This window comes from Haemaphysalis longicornis, unplaced genomic scaffold, assembly GCF_048455015.1.
Source record: "Haemaphysalis longicornis isolate Haplotype H1 unplaced genomic scaffold, Haemaphysalis longicornis Haplotype H1 scaffold_7, whole genome shotgun sequence".
Classification (NCBI taxonomy): Eukaryota; Metazoa; Arthropoda; class Arachnida; order Ixodida; family Ixodidae; genus Haemaphysalis; species Haemaphysalis longicornis.
Window position 1 is genome coordinate 136,521,081 of NW_027526422.1, and position 20,870 is coordinate 136,541,950.

The following is a 20,870-nucleotide window of genomic DNA, read 5'->3' on the forward strand; positions in this document are numbered from 1 at the left end:
TTTAACCTAGTAAGTGTATTGAATATTTTTCTTCGCAGATCCGCGCCTGCATTGTCCTGGCTCTGGCCACCAGCGCTTTCGCTGGCTACACCGGCTTCGGTGGTTACGGCCTTGGCTACGGCCTTGGCTACGGTGGCCTCGGCTACGCCGGATACGGCCTGTCCAACTACGGCCTGGCCCATGGTGTCGGATACTCTGGTCTCGGCCTCGGATACAGCTACGCCCCAGCTGTCGCCAAGACCGTGTCCACCTACCACGCTGCTCCAGCTGTGACCGCCGTCCACCACGCCCCAGCCGTGGCCACCTACGCTGCTGCCCCAGTCGCCACCTACGCTGCTGCCCCAGTTGTTAGCCGTGTCGCCACCTACCACGCTACTCCAGCCGTGACCAGCTTCGTCCGCCCCGCCCCAGTCGCTGTCGCTGCCCCAGTCGCCACCTACGCTGCTGCTCCAGCCGTGACCCGCGTCGCCACCTACCACGCCGCCCCAGTCGCCACCGCTGTCGCTGCCCCAGTCGCCACCTACGCCACTGCCGTCCACGCCGCCCCAGCTGTCGCCACCACCACCGTCCACCACGCCCCAGCTGTCGCCACTGTTGCCCACGCTGCCCCAGTCGTCGCCTCCTACGGCGTCGCCCACGCTGCTCCAGTCTACGGCTACGGTGTCGGCACCCTCGGCTACGGTGTTGGCCACTACGGTTTCGGCCACGGCCTCGGCTCTTACGGCCTGAACTACGGCTACGGCCTTGGCTCTCCCTTCGACTACACCACCCTCCTCCGCAAGAAGAAGTGTAAGTAATTTGTGCATTTACGTACCTACTGGTAGAAGAAGCGCGTCAAGGGAAACAGTCGTGTTGGTACTAGAGCGGCGGTAGTTTTTAAGTTTTTCTGATTCCACTGAAGCTTTTTGAGTACATCTATTCTTTATAGTGGAGTATTTCCGGAAAGCAGTGTAATATCGTAAAAACCTAATATTACATTCAGTGCAAACTTCCATTGAAAAGAAGCCATCAAAGAAGACAGCTCTGCGTTTTTTCCTCGAGTGAGGGGCGAGGGCAACGGCGTCCGATGCTACATTAGCGGACTCCTTCCCGTTAGCATCCCCAAAGAGGGCAAACGGCCGTATTTTGAGGCCATTTTGGGTAGGGTTAGATCTCATTACTGTCATGTCCTTGATGGTTACTTCACCAGAACTCGCACGTTCTTAGAAACTGTTCCCGCACTTTGCATTTATAGGGAGACGCGCTGTTTTTGAGGTAGTAAAATAACGGGGCTAGGATTGAACATTGATCAAAAACCACGAGTAACCGTTGTATCCCTTTCCTTTTTTTTTCAGAAACACCATTTCCAAGTTTCAGCAGCACAATCACCTAGGACCAACACATTCAACAAATTTAGGCGGATGCATTTTCTCCCTGGGTACGTTGACTGCACTCCGGAAGAGATGCATAAATAAAGTGTACAAATTCGCTATGGTGTCTCTAGTTACCAATCTGACCGATGTTGTTGGTGACTGATTACCCTTCAACTGAGCATTTTTTGATCTAGTCTTACTGTTAAAAGTAAACAAAATAATTAAATGCTACCAAACTTTTTTGTCTAATTCGGAAAATATTGAGCCAAGTAGTTACAATGTAACTTAATTCTTTTCTACGTATGAAAGAGGTAGCAGATAGTATTATTGCATTTTGCATACGCACAAAGAAAAAAAAACAAATTTATTCCTCCACATAAAAAAACAACTACTCTCTAGCGCGGGGAGGGCAGGTAAAGCAGTCCCTCCTTCCCCCCCCCCCCCCGACCAACTTGCCAGGACGGTTTGTCTGATATTTCTACATAGAGAACCCGGGCGACAACTTACTGGATCAAGCAAGTCTAAATTGCACTTCGGTTATCGCTGCAAGACGCGATTAATGTAGCATAAAAAACAAAGGAGGCATGTCGACAAATATTTTTACAGCCTAGAGAACGATCAAGGAAGAAAAAATGACAGAAGGTACATAACGCTTCAAGAGCCCTGGGAAAGCTGGTCTTCTTGCAATTGAGACTAGAAACGCAGACCGGCAGGTTAATTTGCCTTCGCGTGTCTGGCAACTCATTCGAGCAATTTTGCGCGACTTTAAAACGACGTTTCAAATCTTCACGGGCAGTAAAAGGGAAGCGATTGAAGGGATGTCGGGGAAAGGCGCGCACTTGTGGGCAAGAAAGAGAACGACAGGCAGCCGATGTTGCTGCTAAAGCGAGCAAGTGTGGCTACTGATACGGTAGGAACTCTAATGACGATAGACACGGTGTACAAGGGAAGCGTGAAAAAAAAAATTTTTGGGACGTTCTGAATTCAAAACAAGGAGTGCGCACAAGTGGAGCGCAAGTTGACAAGGTAAAGGGATAAGGCTTTCATGAATTCGTAAAAGTAATCCAATTGAGGTTCGAGTATTTGTTTACAAGCATCCACATAGCTACCTGCATGCACTTTAAACGCATAACACTTGATTTATAGTTGGCGGCCTCGTCATTATGAAGGTGCGTGGCCACTGTCTGTGTCATCGCAATGATGATACCCATAAAATGTGCGTGCTACCAAATAGCCACTTTATTCCCCACTGGTGCAAAAAAAAACTATGTGGTAACACGTCTTGCACCGTGGTTGCAGCGGCAGTGACAAAAAACGTTTAATATCTGTCCGAGCCCAAAACCTGCTCGTTATAAGAGGTTCGAGCCGACCGATGTAGCAGCCGGTATTTTGTAAAGACTAGCGGGAAATACGACAGCAAGATTCCCGAGACGGTGCTACACGCCATCCTGGCACAATCACTGATCCACACTTAATTAGGATTTGTTTTTCAAAATTTCCTTATTTTCTGCTTTCATCTTTCACCGCAAACGTCAATAAGTGGGCTCCCCCCAGACGCTCCCTCCTTACTGTTTTGTTTCTTGCTCGTATCTCTCTTGCCCTCAAGATTCACAAAAAGGCGGTCGTCTTTCCCCCGTCTCCATCACCAAGAACAAAATCGTTGGCTGATATTCACCGTCGTCCCTAGTACTAAACGCACCTGTGTTTAGGGAGAAAATATAAGCCTATTACATTAAAAAAATGACAAATGCACAAGCACTTCATCCCTGTAAATCTGTTATAAAGAGATGCAATTATTAGATGCGTTCCTGTAATTAAAACGTTTTTTATCCGTTTTGTTGGCCGTCCGTAACTTCTTATCTTAGTAACTTGTTGTGTTTTTGGAGTGAATTTGATTGTACGCTGGAAATATAAACAGTTGATAGTCAGCGCCGGTGTGTGTTCTACGCGTTTTTATTCCTCGGTCCTGTTTCGTCCGCGCTGTTCGCTGTTTCCGCCTCATCATTACCACCGCTTATATTGCTTATGAACCGGTTCAAACCTTGACAACGTGATAGCAATAGGACGCAACTATTGCCAGTGTAAGCACTAAAATATTCGCCGCAGCGGGGAGAGCGAGTATAACATGAATACATTAGAAATACACCTGCACTTCTTCCTTTTATAGCCAGCAGCGGAAAGTGGTCCGAAAGAGTCAGTGGGCTTGTAGCAAAAACAAAATATTTTAGCGATAAGTTCGGAATTATGCATTTTAGTGTGAGCATATACAAGTAAGCATGTGGATTTGCAAAACGTTTTTAATCATAAATTGGAGTAGGAAAAGTGCTGTAGTTATTATGTTCAATAATTCCTAGAATATTGTTACTATGAGTGACTGGAAGTATCAACAAGCAGCAGTTACTGAGAGCATGGTCTACACTAGTAACGATACAATTTAGGCTTCATACCCAGTGGCAGGACCTTCGTACCATTATGGGTGGTAAAGTTCGTAAGGAGTTAGTAAATACATCCCGTTACTACCTTTTTACAAACATTTTTTGTGGAAGGTGTAGATCTTACTTTTTTCCACCTTACATAAAGCCATGATCACCTTTCACCTCTATAAAGCAGCGCTTTATCCATTTCATTTGTACATCATTGTTATCGTAGGTTGCCCGTTCGGCCGTTTGTGCGTTGGCTAAAAAAAAGGCTGGTGTCTCTAGCGTTGCACTAGCCCACAACATCTGTTACTGAAGGCCTCTTAAACTACTCTTACAGCTGATAATTTTATGACAAGATATGTGTGCGCATTTCGGGCAAACCAATATGGCTGCACGTACTTACGTACGTGCGTCCTTAACAATGATCCTACCCTTGAAATGCTTACGCTTAAAATTATCTACCCATTAGGGGGTGACAAGACATAGCACAGTTAGGAAATATCATGCTTCTGCTCAAGTATCTCGTGAATCTGGGTGATACCGCTTGTGTGAAACCTCTAGTTCCTACAAATTTGTCATGGCACCCTTGGTTGTATCACAAATTTCAGTGCAAGAGGAATTAACCTTGAAAATGACCCTTTTGTCACGCACAGGAATTTGACTTCGGCTTTTCCTGAGGTTTCCTTTCATCCACTACTACATGGCAACGATCACATAAAACATACACTTTTTTAAATTCAACCATAAGTCACGGGAACTCGAAATGTGAATTATATTTTGCATCCCCAGAATATTTTATGCAGGTTAATACTCCTTCACTCTGCTACCACGTAAAGGGTTTTATTGTGCCCCAAGCATTGCAATTCTTTTCATTCATTGTCACCTAGAGTGACTGGAGCGGGGGGACAACACCTAGAAACAGGCTGCTTCCGGGTATTCAGATTCGCAGCCAGATGAAACGTAAAGGCGAAAAAAAACAGACTCGTAAAAAAATTCGCCCATACAGTCCGTGCTAACGGTCAACCAGTGAAGCGTTGCTCATATTCACCTGTGTATTACTCTGTATTGTTAATTTGAAGCAGTTGTGTCCGGGCTGCCGCATCGGCACGGGGTACACGAGCTCGTTCCCCTTCCAGCTGGCGGCGTCGCTGATTGTAAGCGGCCTACTCCCCAGGAATACGAATGATGCGGAGCCCACTATTTTAAAGACGATAGTCTATCTTGGGCTACTTTAAACACAGAAATATTGGTCTGTCCGTCTGTCTGTCTGTCTGTGACTCGATTCAGCCACCCGGCCAAAGTGAAATTGATATTGCGCAATAGTCTTATATCCTCACAGCCGAATGTAAACGTCTAAGCCCGGTTTAAATATTCATACTTGTCAACTTTGTTGAACAAGAACAAGACATTACGCAAATATAAGACAGGAAATTTGTACACAAGGGATATTTACAGTGTTCCTTTATTGAAAAATTTATGGATGCTTGGTTTTTCGAAAGCAAATGATATTATACATCTACTGCAGAAAACCGCCGCCTCCTAGCGGCATATGAAAAATTACGCCGCAACAGCAACGGAAGGTTCTACTAGCTAGGTTCCACGTTCGGCTTGGAACGCACGTGGAGCACGGCCACGTGATTCTATAAACCTTGTAGTAGGGCGCCTCCATTCACGCGCGTCTCCGCCGTACTGCAGCGCTGTAATCGAGGAACCCGGACTTTGATAGTGGAAAGCGGTAAATTCAAATGACCTTGCGCAAAACTGTAGTGTGTTTATCTTGGGATTAGCGCGACGGTACAGGAGCAGCCTGAGAGGTGAGCCGGAAAGCAAAAGGGGGCATTTCCTTGGCAAATGTATACAAAGACTATCGTCTTTTGACGATAGGAGCAGATCAGCGCAGATAGGAGCAGATAGGAGCAGATAAGCGGCCAATTTTTTTAGGTAAATCATATGGCGGGTGTTTGCCATTGCCTTGTTCATGTTGCTTCACCCGCACCACATAGCCCGCGCATTCCGTTATCATTTTATCAGCGCCTTTCCCACTAGAACGCTGCGCGATGGGGTGGGGGGGGGAAACATTTTATCGTTGCCTGCTCCATACTTTATCTCGTCTCCAACTTGTTTTTTCGCTCATGCGCATGGGGATTCACCCGAAGGGAATTTTACATACACGGAAGCACAAGTATTTAGGGGCAAGGCATCGGGGAGGGGCTTGGGTTGTTGGCCTCTCCTGTCGTCGTCACCGCCATCGTCCCATGTAGTCAGAGTACTAAAACACGGGGACACTCGCTTACGCCTCGCGCTGGAACGTAACGCCCAGTAAAAAACACCGGCACACTCGTTTACGCCTCGCGCTGGAACGCTTCGTGCTTCAAACACACGAGACGTTTACAGCAAAGCTCTATACCTCTACCCCAACGGTTTAATCTCCATTAGCAAAAACACGAAGGCGCCAAGAATACACTTATGCACTGAGTGCTTCGCCCCTCCCTTGGTCTCACGTTAGCGGAGAGGGGCCAGGATTTTTTTCTTTCTCCTTGCCGGGAAAGGGTTCGCTTTAAAAACTGCAAACAGAAATTACTTCGCTCAAGAACTACAAAAATTGGCTCATGCGTCAGTTGAGCTGTTGCAGGTATACGGGAGTTTAGTTATTGAACGAAAAATATGAGAGTAAAAGATCATCCTCATAAAAGCCGAGACAAAGCAGCGCGAGATCGCAGGAGCAACCGATAAGGAAAATAAATTTATTGAAGGCTACGAAAAGGCAAAATACGTATAAGAAGCTAGGGTGGGCTAGAGACAGTTAACTTTAAATAAACAACGTTGCGCTCCTCATTCTCAAAATAATATTGTTGTCTTACGAAATTTCACCCTCAAAGATCTTTCCGAACACGAACACTAATTTACCAAAAAATCACCAGGTTCAACCCGGGTGTGGAACCACGTAAGAGCCTTTGTGTGGAACTCTCAGGAAAGCTTAAGCGGCATCATTGTTCTGCCTCTGCGCAGGGTTTCACCACCGTAAGTGATGCAAGAAGTTCTGTTTTCCTTTATGCACTACATCGCTGTTGTAGATTAATGTTTCGTTTGCTGTCTGATTATGATGTTTGATGCGCCGACGCCAGACAGGCGATCAGGCGCACCATGGCTCCGGATTAATTTTGACGACCTCGGATATCTTTAACGTGCGCCGAAATCTCGAACACAGGAGCGTTTTCGCCTTCGCCTCCATACGAAAAGCGCCACCGCGGCCATATTTCTTTTACATTTTGACTTTCAGCCATGTGCCGTTCAATCATGAAACAGAATAAATGGTCAACTGGGTAATCATTCACAGAAACTGGAAACTTAACCATATTTGACAAAATAACGAACTCAATACACAAATAAAATTGTCATGTGCATCAGAAAATTTGACATATTATTATTCGATTCCAACAATAACAAAATATCGGCCAAAGGCAGCTCGCATACCTGATTACCAAGCGCGCTACAATGCCCTACTGCGGAAATAGGCTACTTTGATGTCATAAAACTCTTGTGAAACTTCTAAATATCGAGCAAGACTTCAAGGTACGGATACCCTTCTTGTAGACGAATTCCTGGTTCTTGATATATATAAGCATTTTATTTATTTATTTATTTATTTATTTATTTATTTATTTATTTATTTATTTATTTATTTATTTATTTATTTATTTATTTATTTATTTATTGTTGCATTCCACAGTAAGCAGCCTGTGTGGCTGCGTTTGGAGCAACGTGAGCAGTTGGAATAAATATTTCTGCTTTTGAAGCGTTTTTCAGCACACCAGTTTGGTTATTGGCTGCTCATCGTTTAAGTACTACTTTGCTACAAAAGCAGCAGCAACATTTTGGTAATTTGTGGTGATCAGGTTCAATATAATATTTTACTTTACAGTCTTACGGCATCAAACATTATTTCGAACTTGGCGAGCGAAGAATACAATGAGTAATTTCTCCTATCAGCACCGCTTGGCGACTCTAAACCTTAAAGCGTGACATTAGGCCTAGCTGCGTTGATAACATTGATATGGATCTTATGCCAGGCAACGCTACACGCATTGTACGTCTCCATGCAGTACCTGAGCGCGTGTACTAGCGCAGTATCAGCGCATGCCTTAGCCTCGCTCTCATCGAGCCTTGACATTGTCCACGTCAACAAGACATGCCCATACGTCATGGGTCGCGCAGTCTTTCTTCTTACTTCATTGAGCTGTCCACGACACCACTGCTGTCGTGGCCATTTTCCGCCGGGACCATTCAATACTATCGCTCACAACATTGCAAGCTATCTTCCCTAATTGAACTAGTTATTCAGTAAGCCACAAAGTCCCATCCAGGCCACATTAGTCATACTGGGTACCTAACGTTTCTTCTTAGGCAACGTCAAGACGCCAACGTGGCATGAGGACCCGGTGCACAATGCATGTCTTCAGTCCCTGTTCCCCGATGGTGTACTCCACCTCTTAGCGCACGGATAACGGAAACCTCTTCGAAGGGATCCTTTCCACGACCGGCCCTAAGGTCCAAAATGCAGCAAACTTCATACCTACACGCTGCGTCCATGGCGATCCCGGTGCACCCGAGTGGCCTTCAGTGAGCGATCACGTCAGTCAGTCACAGTACTTTGTATCGTTAAGAGACGAACTAACCAACCACCACGCAGCTGTTACTTCTGGCTGGGCTGCCGCATAGCACCAGCTGCGTAGTGTTTAATCCTTGAACCAAAGGTTTAGACTATATTTTCAACCGGAACTAGAACCATACCGAAAACCCAGCCCGAAATTGTGCCCGCAACTAGAACCGAAACGAGCCCATATTTTTCCCGCCATTTTTTAGCTGAACCCGAACCAAAACGAATCAGAGTAACCGCTCCAAACCGGTTCCGGGAACGATTAGTGAAACGGCTCTAGGAACGGCTAGAGTGAACGGAAATATTACGACTCGGTCGTACCAACCTCGATAGTTTTAGGGTCCTTGGATTTGCAAATTTTTCTGTGCTCTACCTCTCAACGAATAAGAAAAATTAGCAGTGGCTTAGCTCGGCTATGCGAGGATAAACGTAGCGTGAGCTAAGTTTGAGCTGGTTAGCTGGTTACTCCAAGGTTTCCTGGTTGTCTAGGATTAGCTCATTATCATGCTTAGTGCTGCTAAAACGATTATCAATCCAATCCAATCCAATCCAACTCAGTCCAGTCCAGTCCAGTCCGGCCACTGCTCCTCCGTATGCGCAGCACGGCTCTCCAAGAGCCACGCGAAGCGGCTATCAAGCGGCTCAGACGCAGCGTCAGACGTGGCTACTGCGCAACGGAGACGCACAGCTGGGCACGCGTCGGCGCCAGTGCATCTGCCGCGGCTATGACGTAACTCCTCTGGAATGCGCAGACCGGAGAATCTGCAGGGCCGATTCTCTACACACCCATCCTCCAAATGAATTGGATTTCCAATCCAATTCAATACAATGCAGTTTAATCCAATCCAATCCAAATCCAACACAATGCTTCTCGCGCTTGCGCAGCACGGCCCTTCAAGGTCCACGCGAAACGGCTCAACCTCGGCCAGTGTAGCTTACGCTCAAAATTTAGTTGTACACAACAGTCCAGAAAGAGTTTGGGGGAAGAAAACCTAAACGCTATAAAATATCCTTCTTTATGCACGTATTGCGTTGTTCTGTTTCTAGACCAAAATTTTTATCTCGCACTGCAGATAGTAAACAGTTGCCAAATGGGTATTTTGTGGTCATCCATGGATTTTCAGAACATATAACTTATACGAGGTAAGATGGTAGGAAATAAACTAAACTGAAAGAAAAATGTGGATCAACTGGTGCGATCCGAAAGAAATTCGATAGCGTTTATCAATACCTTTTCTCCCTTTGGCCTACCGTCTTGTAGCCTTGGAGTACAGACGACCGCTGCCGTTACTTGCGAATGCACAAAGATACTCTCTTTACAGAATCAAATCGCTGCCGCCTGTCGCTGCAGTGCCCTTATCAAATGCATTGCAGGAAGCGCGGATTAACACGAGGACAGCGTAGAGAACAACAACATAGACAAGACGAAACGCTCTTCTGTCTTGTTATTCTCTTCTTTGTCCCCGTGTTAATTAGCGCTTCCCGCCTATGCAATGTATTACCACCTCGCCTAAGCTTTCGCCCTTATCAAGTTTCTATTTCCAGTGTGTCTCTATACACACTGAGTCATTATAGACCTTACCAAAAAACTTGGGCCCTCTTGCGGGAACCGCGTGCGCTTCCGCCATATTGGGGTATTCCCGGATACCGCAGTATACATAATAGCCCGGGGTTAGCGACACGCACGTCGGCATTTATCGTTGTCCAAGATGCATAAACACTGCCCCGTAACTTGCTGTGCACAAAGATGATACGAGGACGACCACGGAAATAGCGTACACATCTTTTTTTTATTTATCAACGGAAGCATGATTGGAGCCCAGCGTGAAGTAACTTGCAGGTGTCGACTTCCTTTCGCGCAGTAATATTATAGCTACATCGCATGCATTGACACGAAACGAATAATATGTGCCGGACTAAAAAGGTCCCAAATTTAGCTATTTTCTATCCCTGTATTTGCCGCTGAGCACTCCTGCCTGCTGGTAGTTAAGGCGCACTGCATCTGTCAGCTCGTACTTTATCGTGTGAGCTGAGTTTTGAGTCTGACCTTCGTGCTTTGCGCGCCCGTGTTTTGTTTTTATTCTGGACGCTCGGTGGGATTTTATGGAAGCACTGCGCATTCTTGCCTTAACCAAACGTTACAGGAAATAAGGGATCCGCCATAGTTGCAACCTTCACGTTGCGCCATGAGTAGCGCAAGTGACGTACGTAGTAACCCGTGTATCGGTCATTCACCGCTCGTCGCCTGCTGTTCGAGCGTAGCCTATTTTCCCAAGGTCACATTTTTCGAGCAGATTTTTCGAAGTGGTAGTGTGCACCCAGTTTTGTTGTCCAGAGCGCGAGCAGGGGACGCTCAGCGGTCGCCGCGAGGCACGCGCTCACGAGCGCTCGACATTTTCCCGCTCTTTAAGGTTTTCGCAGTTTTTTTTTTTTTGCTAACGTCTTTGCGTGTGCTGGGGACGCTCGGCGATCGCTGCGAGGCATGCGCTCACGAGTGCAGGGTAATTTATTGGTAATTTAATTATTAATTGGCAATTTATTCATAATATATTGGCAATGTTTAGCGCGTTGCACGCCACACGCGTTACGCGCGTACACATTACGGCCAACTACAACAGCACAGCTGTTAAACAATTCCTGGTATGCAATTTATTTTATTAAGTGTTTTTTTTTTGTTTTGTTTTGCAGGTTTCCTCCGTGTCCCAGAGGATCCTTAGCGTATATCGCGGAGTGCCTCCCCCCTCCCCCATTTCAACCTCAGGGCAGCCCGCATCGGCTCGAAGCGTTTCATGAATGACCTCTTGAGAAACCCGAAGGATGCGAACAAACACAGATGCACTTTCAATGTTTGCGTTCCCAAAGCCAAAAAAAAGGAGCAGAAACGCGACCGCCTTCAAAATCTTCCCTGCCGGTGCCTCCTTGACTACTTTTTCGATGCAAAATGCGTATTTAAGAAGTCGCTCGTAAATGTGGACAACAGAGAAAGATCCATAGATCACTCATGGCTCATTTTGTTGCGCTTAAATCTGAATATAAAAGCATCGCCAAGCCCATAAAGCCCCTCACACGATCCGTACCAAGCAATCCCCGACTATACGCCTCGAGCGCGGCCTGTAGGGGCGCCACTGAAATCCCCCTAGCGGCCCGTTTCGAAAGCAGGCGCGGGAGTCCCCGGCCCGCTCCCCCCTGTCGCCGTTGCTTTTGGGGCTCGTTCAAGACAGCGATTTACCGTTTGTCCGCGTTCTAAATACCGAATAACGTGGAGCAGGCACTCTGTTTGCAAGCGTGGTGTGTTCACGGGAGTATAAACGTTTATGACGCGATCTTAGTGAGATGTATATGAGCGCCGGGCGTGTGTCACAGGCCGGCGTCCCGAAGCCAGCATTTGCATGCAGCTGATTGCAATTCCGCTGCCCTGAAATTTAGTGGCAGTGTCTCCGTAAGCAGTGTTTCCTCCGATGGTCATGTAGCGGCCATACACACTATGATGTAAATTGACTTTGTGCACTTAGAAAATCCAGCGGAGCACTCATACGTGACAGCACGCAAGTTACGCCTGCCAATATCACAAATCAGATATTCATCAGTACCATGAACAAGCCAATGCGGCATAAATTTCACAAACATTGTACCAAAGAAGTACGATGGATAATGCAAAATTACACTCCGGAGTCAGTACACGACGACAAATTTAATGCTGTGTCGTCTTGTCCCGAGGTGAGCGCTCGCAACGATTCATCTGTTACATTTATCCTCCGCAGAAGCGTGAAGATGGGCTTATAGAGTAATCCGCGTCCGTGACCGAACTCTTCTTCGAAACATCGTCGTATGACACAGGGAGACTGCAGAATCTAGCATAAACCGAGACTCTTATCAGATACGACACTCTTCCAACGAGCCCGTGTGTACGAGATTTCGGCGCACGTTAAAGATCCCCAGGTGGTCAAAATTAATCCGGAGCCCTCCACTACGGCGCGCCTCATCGCCTGCGCTGCGTCGGCGCGTTAAACCCTGCAATCAATCACTCAAGTCTTCCAACGACACCTCGTATCGCTTGTGAACTGCATACCCTGTATTCTTCAAAAAATGCGTCCGCCGAGTGATCAGCCGTTCGTTGAAGGCGAAAAACAAACGAAAAGTGAACACGCAGCTTGTGTGTGTGATTACTAAAACGTTCATTCGTTGATTTTGTTCCGCATTTGTAAACAACGATAGTTCAGCGTCCTCCTCCTCACCCCCCCCCCCCCCCATGTCTAGCGAAATAGTGCATTTCGCATCTAGTTGGTCTGATGAATACTACCTTGCTCAAACAAACGTCTTTAACATTTCAGAGGCTCGGTTTTTTTTTTATTTCATTCCCGTACGACTATTCTATTTATTCCTGACTTGCAGACCATTCATTTTCCCGTGGTTTCATTAACTTATACCTTGGTGCTTGCTATAAAGCTTGATTGGGCACATATTTGACAACGCACGGCCTTCGAGTGTACTTAACATTTTCGCGTGGCTTATACTCCCATAAAAGGCACAAGTTTTTGTCAGCTATTGGGTTATCACATCCCCGAAACATATTTTTCTACGACGTACATATTCGAAGCAAAGCCGCATTTGTTGTCTGCGCTGCAAAACGAATCAACCTCTTACAGTGCCAATATTAGGTCTAAACGAGGCGACAATAAATAGAATTCACTTGTGCTGACGTGTTCGAAGGTGACAGCGGTGATATGCTGCTGCCGTCGCCGACGCCCGCAAGAGCGGCCAAGAAGCGCGCAGAACCGCCTCCCCGGGCAGCTCTTGTTGGCGTTGGAGCGTTCTACCAAGACGCAGCTGTTTTTTTTTAAGTGCCCTAACGTGCAGTTTGCTTACAGACGTCACCATAACAAGTTGTTTAGTGCGCGGAAAGGCAAAGAGAAGCGAAAAAGAACCAAAACACTGCATGACCACCTATCAGCCACGCAGCGCTAATCCCGCAAACGCCGCGGAGAAGCGGCGGCAGGCGGCGCAGCGATCGCGAATCTCGAGGCGTATAGTGCCAGTATATTCTAGGTACTATACCCCGACCGCCATCCCCCAACATGGCGTCGCGTGGTCGTTTCGTCTTTCTTCCAGTAGATGGCGGCACTTTTGCATAAGGTTTATTGCCGCTCCTTCCTTCTAGCCCCTTCTGTCAGCCTGTGAAATATGCAGGGAATGATGAAAACCCTCTTAACGCCCCTCGTCGCGCTTCACAGCTGGAGGCTAACGCCGACGCCGGACACTTTCCTACTTTTAGCAATCGTTAATGTTCCCCCGTTAAGGGTGAAACGTCGTTGAAACTATAGGTAAAGAAAAAGCGTACGAGACCAACCAATTTTCTTTTCAATGCAAAAGCATTACTTCCCTAATTGAGCCAGAATAAGTGCGTCCGCGTATGCATGCGTGTGTATGCCTGTGCGTGCGCGCGTGCGTGTAAGTGTGCGTGTGTGCGCGTGTGTTTGTGTAATGTGACGGAGTTACCACTTCAAAATTAGGATGAATCCGGATTTATTCCACTTTTTGGTGACCCCGGAAAGGCATAAGAATGGAATGCGGACAAGTCTTGGAGGAATGGATTAAGAAGGGCCTTTTCCTAGGAATAGAATGGGAATTGGATGGGCTTAGTTTTTAGACTAGCTCTGCCGATCTTGAGCTGCGACCCACAGCCACGTGGAACCAGCATCACTGCAACACAAGTGGCCAATTGCTCTGTTTAATTTTTCGGCGGGTGCCGTGAACTTGTGAATGAAGGTGGTGATTCCCAGTGATCCCGCCAAAAGAGAACATCCGGACAGGCAAAATGTTTCGTGCACCCAAGGTGAGCCAAAGTGACTGCTCCGCGCTACTATCGTCGCACTCCGCAGCCCCGCAACAGTCAACAGCCAGTGCAGCAAGCGCGGTCGCCATCCCCCGCCGTAAACGTTCCAACCTCTGCTGCCGTGGCGAGAAAATTTTAAATAGCTGCGCGAACACCAACCTGCTCGTTATAAGAGGTTCGAGTCGACGGGTGTATGAGCCTGTCAAAAATTTCCCAGTCGGTGTCCCCCGTCAGTCTGCTACAATCAGATACACACTTAGGTAGGAATGGTTTTCAAAAAGTCCTTATTTTCTGCTTTCTTCTCTCACCATCAAACGTCAGTGCATGGGCTGGCCCCAGACAGGACCTCCCTACTCTGTCTTCTCTTCCTCTGCTCGCTCTTGGCCTCCAGTTTCTCAAAAAGGCGGCCGTCTTTCACCCGTTCCCATTACCAAGAAAACATTCGTTGGCCCTTATTCAGCGTCGTCCTCAGTACTAAACACACCTGTGCTTTGGGAGATAATAGACGCTTATTACAATAAAAAGCCAATAACAAATGCAAAAGCAAGCACACCATCCTTGTAACTCTTTTATAAAGAGATGCAATTCTTGGATGCGTTCCTGTAATGAGTTTTTATCATTTTTCGCCGTCCGTATCTTCTCATCTTTGTAACTTGTTGTTGCGTTTTTGGGGTAAATTTGTTCGTAAGCTCGAAATATAAACAGTTGGTAGTCAGCGCCTGTTTGTGTTCTAAGTGTTTCTTTTCCTCGGTGCTGTTTCGTTCGCGCTGTTCCGTCTCTTCAGCCTTAAGTCTCCATGCAAACCTTTTGTTTCGCACCGTGCTGTAATCGTCAGCCTCCCATAGAAGACTTTTTGCAGGGGATTGTACAATCAACTTGGCTAAGTAACCATTTACAAAAAAGAACCAACGTTATGAATTTGTTTTAATACCGACCTGACAGAGAAACAGACTTTTTTTTTTTCTACGACACTGTTTGAAGTAGTTTGAACAGAAACGGAATAGTGCTCATGAACCGAACCAGGAACCGAACCCGTATGGCTTGAACCCGAACCCAAACCAAACCCGACAAATTCAGGTTCAACACCCTGGTTTAGAAGCCAGGAGCTCGACTTCATTGTGTGCGTAACTTTACATTAGGCAAGTTTGTACTGCCGTATTTTGTTTAACAGCACAAAGAGAACGTACGGATACAAAGCGAAAGAGATGATATGCGGTAATAGCCAGAAATATAAAACAAAGGGAATACATGTTAAGAAACAAGAAATGACAATTCGTACGGAGGGTTGTTTTGGTACAACGGCAGTACATACAAATCAACTGTCTTGTGCATGCAGTTTCAGAGATTTATAGGTGCAATGTCACTACCGGGCGCATACCCGCTGCAGAATACGCTTACATTAATAGTGGTCACCACAAGCTGCGCGCGTATTTCGTACAATTGTCTTTTTTATACCGGTACATGGAGCGATCGGTTTTACTAAAATGTTCAATAAAATAAAATTGACAGTTGGGCTAGTTGGTTTTGATTCATCGTAAGTAGCACTAGAGACGGGACACAGAAGAGGAGCGCCGTCGTGTGTGTCTCCTCTTCTGTGTCCCGTCTCTAGCGCTACTTACGATGAATTACTAAAATGTGAAAAATGCCAAGTATGGCCACGATGAGCTTTGAAGGAAACTGCGCCAGTGCCCCTGCCATGCGGTCATCCCGAAAGTGTCATGGCTAAAGGGGTGAGCACGGATCCTAAATTATGGCCGGTATCATCAGCGACACAATGTGATTTGTAGTTAGAGTCTGTCGTAGCAATCCTAGAACTTTTCAGAGCAGAGCACTTTAGGCGCTCGCTTTGTCGGCGCAGCTCGCTCGCTGGACCCAAGTGGAGAAAAAGGCCATTCCATTGCACCGCTGTCGCCACGGCGTACCCTAAAGGCTTCGATAGCCAAGCGGTTTCTATAGTGTCTATCGAACGAAAAAAAAAACTAAAAAATACTACATGCAGCATTTAACAAGATTACTCCCCCAACACCCGTCTGATACACAAACGACTGATCGAATTTGGCAAAGCCCAGTCCCGACCCTATAAGCTCGCATACCGCAAATTAACCATCGATGAGGTGACTTACATTTTTGACCCGACTACACAAACCGTGCTCCAACGTGGAACATAGCTACCCACTAAAGCCCATGTTCAATCAAAAAACTTTCTTTCCGTTATTTGTACTAACATTAGGAGCCTATTGCCTAAACGCGACTCCCTGCACAGTCTCATCCAGGCTACCGAATGTAAATTAGTAGTACTAACCGAAACATGGCTGAATTCATCTATCTTCGAGTCAGAGTTGCTTCCTATGTTTACTGATTTTGATATTTTCGGCTGTGATCGCGAAAACAAACGGGGGGGTGGGGTCTTAATTGCTGCTCACCACAGTTTGCAATGCTGCGCGGTAGACATTTCTTCTTGCCTTGAAATTACCTTCATCCCCTGCAAAGCTGCAGCCCCACCCATTACAATTGGCGTCTTCTACCGCCCCCCTGACTCCGATTCCTCTTTTATTGGCAACTTTTATGATGCTCTCCAATTGGCAACTTCAGATTCGGACGGTTCCCCTCTCCTGCTATTCGGAGACTTCAACTTGCCCTCAATAAATTGGTCCAACTTAGCATTAACAACTTCAAAAAATAATATTGAAAGTGACTTTGTAGATACTTGCCTAACGCTCAATTTATCCCAAGTGATAACATTCCGTACACGAACAACCCATAATTCAACAAGCTTGCTAGATTTACTACTAACGTCTGAACCAGATAAAATTTCTTCGGTTTCTAATCTAACCAGCCTAAGTGATCACTCTTTCATTCATGCGAGTTTCCAATACAACTTACCGAACCCCCCAAAAAATTAAGAAAAGAATAACCCTATACGACAAAGCCGATTATGAAAGTATGAATAACGAACTTTCCTCTTTCTGCGATTGGGTTCTTATAGATTTCTGGAAACGGTCTGTTGACGAAAACTGGGAGCTTTTTAAAGTGAAAATGCAGCAATTAATAAACACCTATATTCCTACCATCACCATTACAGAACGTCCTACTTCTCCGTGGTACAACAACGCATTAAAACGCCTTAACAACAAAAAAAGAGACATTTCCGCTCGGCTAAGGCGTAGAATTCGAAGCAAGCATGGGAAAAATATTGTATTACTGAAAAACTTTACGAATCCATGATTTCAAATGCTAAACGAACGTTCTTCTCGTCTACCCTCCCAGACATGATACGCACTAACCCCAAACAGTTCTGGAAGGCCATTAACCAAGCTCATATGAAACCTATCTCGTTATGCGATCCACAAAATGTTACAATACCGGAGCCCTATGTCGCAGAAACACTAAATTCTACATTTTGTTCTGTCTTTACCGATGAACCCGAAGATATACTTTCTTGTGCTTCCACCCATGATTTCCCTGTTATGCCTGACGTCATCTTCGCAACTCACGGTATCATTAAAGTAATCGAGTCATTAAAAGTGACGTCATCAGCTGGTATTGACTATATAAATTCTAAAGTTCTGATAAACACTAAACATTTTTCTGCTGTTATATTGTCTCATATCTTTCAGCAATCACTGTCATCTGGAGTGGTGCCAGGAGACTGGAAGGTCGGCAAGATCATTCCAATCCCCAAGAAAGGTCCGTCATCCTCACCTTCCAGCTACCATCCAATATCACTAATATGCATATGCTGTAAACTTATGGAACATATTATCTACTCTGAAACCGTCAAATTTCTTTCGTCTGTAAATTGTTTCCACTCCAGTCAGCACGGTTTTCAGAAAGGCCTCTCATGTGACACCCAACTCGCGCTTTATATTAACGATATCAGCTCATGTCTTGATTATAATATTCCTGTTGACGCTCTGTTTCTAGATTTCGTAAAAACTTTTGATAAGGTACCCCATAAACGTCTCTTTCTAAAACGTCCGCGCTTAAACCTTGACCCTGCCGATTTAAACTGGATCCAACATTTTCTTTCAAACCGTGAACAGTTCGTTTGTGCCAACCAGGCATCATCATCCCGTTGTCAAGTAGTCTCAGGTGTGCCCCAGGGTACGGTCCTCGGTCCCCTCCTGTTCTTAATTTATATAAACGACCTGCCTAATAATACATCGTCAAGTATCCGTTTATTCGCAGATGACTGCGTGATTTATCGCCTTATTAATGACCCTAATGACTCCTGCATTCTCCAAAACGATCTATTAACAATTGAAACATGGTGCAGAAATTGGCTAATGACTCTAAACATTAACAAAACTTCTGTCGTTTCTTTTCATCGTAGGAAACATTACCCGGCTACAACATACTTTATTTTCGGCTCTAAGTTATCCCCCGTGGACTCCTATAGGTATTTAGGTATAAACATAACTCCCGATCTTAATTGGACACCCCACGTAATAAATATCTGTAACGAAGCAACTAAAGTTCTTGGCTACCTCAGGCGAAACTTACGCCTTAACCCCTCCTCCTGTAAAACGTTTAGCCTACCTAACTTTAGTACGCCCGAAACTCGAATACGCTCGCGCCGTCTGGGACCCGCACCAATCTAATCTATCTAAAATGTTCGAATCTATTCGAAATAGGGCAGCAAGGTTTATTTACTCTGATTATTCATATTATTCAGGTGTCTCTAATCTGAAAAGCAAAGCCCAACTTCAGAATCTAGAATTGCGACGCAAGGCCACTAGACTAACCCTTTCTCGTCTGACGCATCCAGTATCATGCCCGCACATCGAATCTCTTCTCGTACTAGCCACGGCAACTCTGTTTATCCCGCGCATGCCCGTACAACTGCCCACCTTCGCTCGTTTTTTGTTCAAACAGCAAAGGATTGGAATGATCTTCCACCCGACGTCGTGCACCACTCAAGCCCGGTTCTGTTCAAAACCCACATTGAAAGAAATTTGTACCACAGCCCACCCCTCATGTAACACCCCGTACTGGGGGATTTGAGGTATAATAAATAAATAAATAAATAAATAAATAAATAAATAAATAAATAAATAAATAAATAAATAAATAAATAAATAAATAAATAAATAAAAATAAATAAATAAATAAATAAATAAATAAATAAATAAATAAATAAATAGTCATAGGCGTTCGAAACTCGCGAACCGCCGGCGCTGGTCCTATACATTTCCCCGTTGTTACCCGCAAAAAAAAACTATAGGTACATTTGAGGCAAAATACACGAAGTTAACCGGCAGCGCCCGTGTTCATTTGGTTAGGAACGCTCGTTGGGTTGGTTTTGACCATAGTAAGCGAAACCCCGACCACGCAAGAAACAAATGGCTCATTCGAGATCACGCAAAAAGGCTGTACGCGCAAGAAGTAAATGGCACTTTGGAAATGACGTACAAAGGCTCCAGCCGCGCAAGAAACAAATTACGGGTTCGAAATGGCGCAAAACAGCTCGAGCGTAGGAAATTAAAGCAAGCACAAAAAGAAGAGAACTCTAGCTGGCGCACTTCCAGGCAGGGGGCGCGCGAGCACTGCGAAGGCGGGAAATTCGAATTGCATGGGGTGATAGCAGTGAGCGGAAAACGGCGGTACAGCCCATTATGGCGAATCACTTCTCTGCACTTCCGCAAGATTTCACAATGAGTGAAACGGCTTCAACTTTATAAGCCAAAGCTTTCTAGCTCTACCAGCCAACGGCTCTTTCGTGGCGCGCGGTACAACAAACTCCCAACGTGTCATAGGCGGCGGCGAAGGGTGGGACGAGGGACGGCGAGTTTCACTCACGGACCGCACTAGAGATATATCGCAGCGAATTTAGAAAACACCTTTTTCTAAATTGGTGATTGTTAGTTCGGTTGGGTTTTAAGAGGTATTACAAAAGGCGAAAGTAGCAACTAGTTCTGATAAATAGCGATTATAATATTTCAGTCAGCTTTTTTAGCAATTCTCCTACTTACAAAATTAACTGGTTTAAATCGGTATAAATTGGAATAACTAAGCTCACATGCCGAATTGATTCGGTGTCTTTGCTTGTGTCGCGCGGTGTTGTAGCCCTAAGGTAGCACATCAGGACGGCTGGGTTCCGCTGTTTCACACATCGAAAGAGGCTCCTCTCCGTTTTCTCTCTCCCGGCTCACGGCCGGGCTACAGCGGCGGCGTCCGCCGCTCTAGTATTGCCGTGGCCGACGCTGCTGCCGCGTTCGGGACGCCGCCCCAGCGAATTCAGGGTAACGGCTGGCAGAAACTCCGGTTTCACTCTTTGTATAGAGCCACGTGTGTGAATTCAACTGACGGCGCATGGGCAATTGTTGTGGGTGTCGTTTAAAGCTTTGCTTTCCAACCACGTTCACAGCGTGGATTGGAGCCAATTTGTTTCCAACAGCGACCTCTAGTTGAAAAAATCATTGGTGTCTCCGTTGTACCGATAAATACAACCGTTTAAGCTAAGTGCAGCACAAAGTATAAAACAACACAATCTTCATCGAGTTGGAAAGTGACCTTTGTGATTCTATAAACTTGTTGCATCACGTTTGAACAGACACAGGCAAAAACGAGAATATAAAATATCGGTAATTCGATACAGAGAAGCCACC

The 20,870-nt window shown here is 45.8% G+C and overlaps 1 protein-coding gene across 1 annotated transcript in view; it reads left to right on the forward strand.

Annotated features, from left to right (window-relative positions):
- LOC144146560 (uncharacterized) overlaps positions 1-20,870 on the forward strand; it is a 62,822-nt gene that overhangs the window by 30,583 nt on the left and 11,369 nt on the right. Inside the window, exons 5-6 of the mRNA XM_077678504.1 lie at positions 39-789; positions 14,210-14,262. Coding sequence (XP_077534630.1) covers positions 39-789; positions 14,210-14,262 — 804 coding nt within the window. The remainder of the gene's footprint in view (positions 1-38; positions 790-14,209; positions 14,263-20,870) is intronic.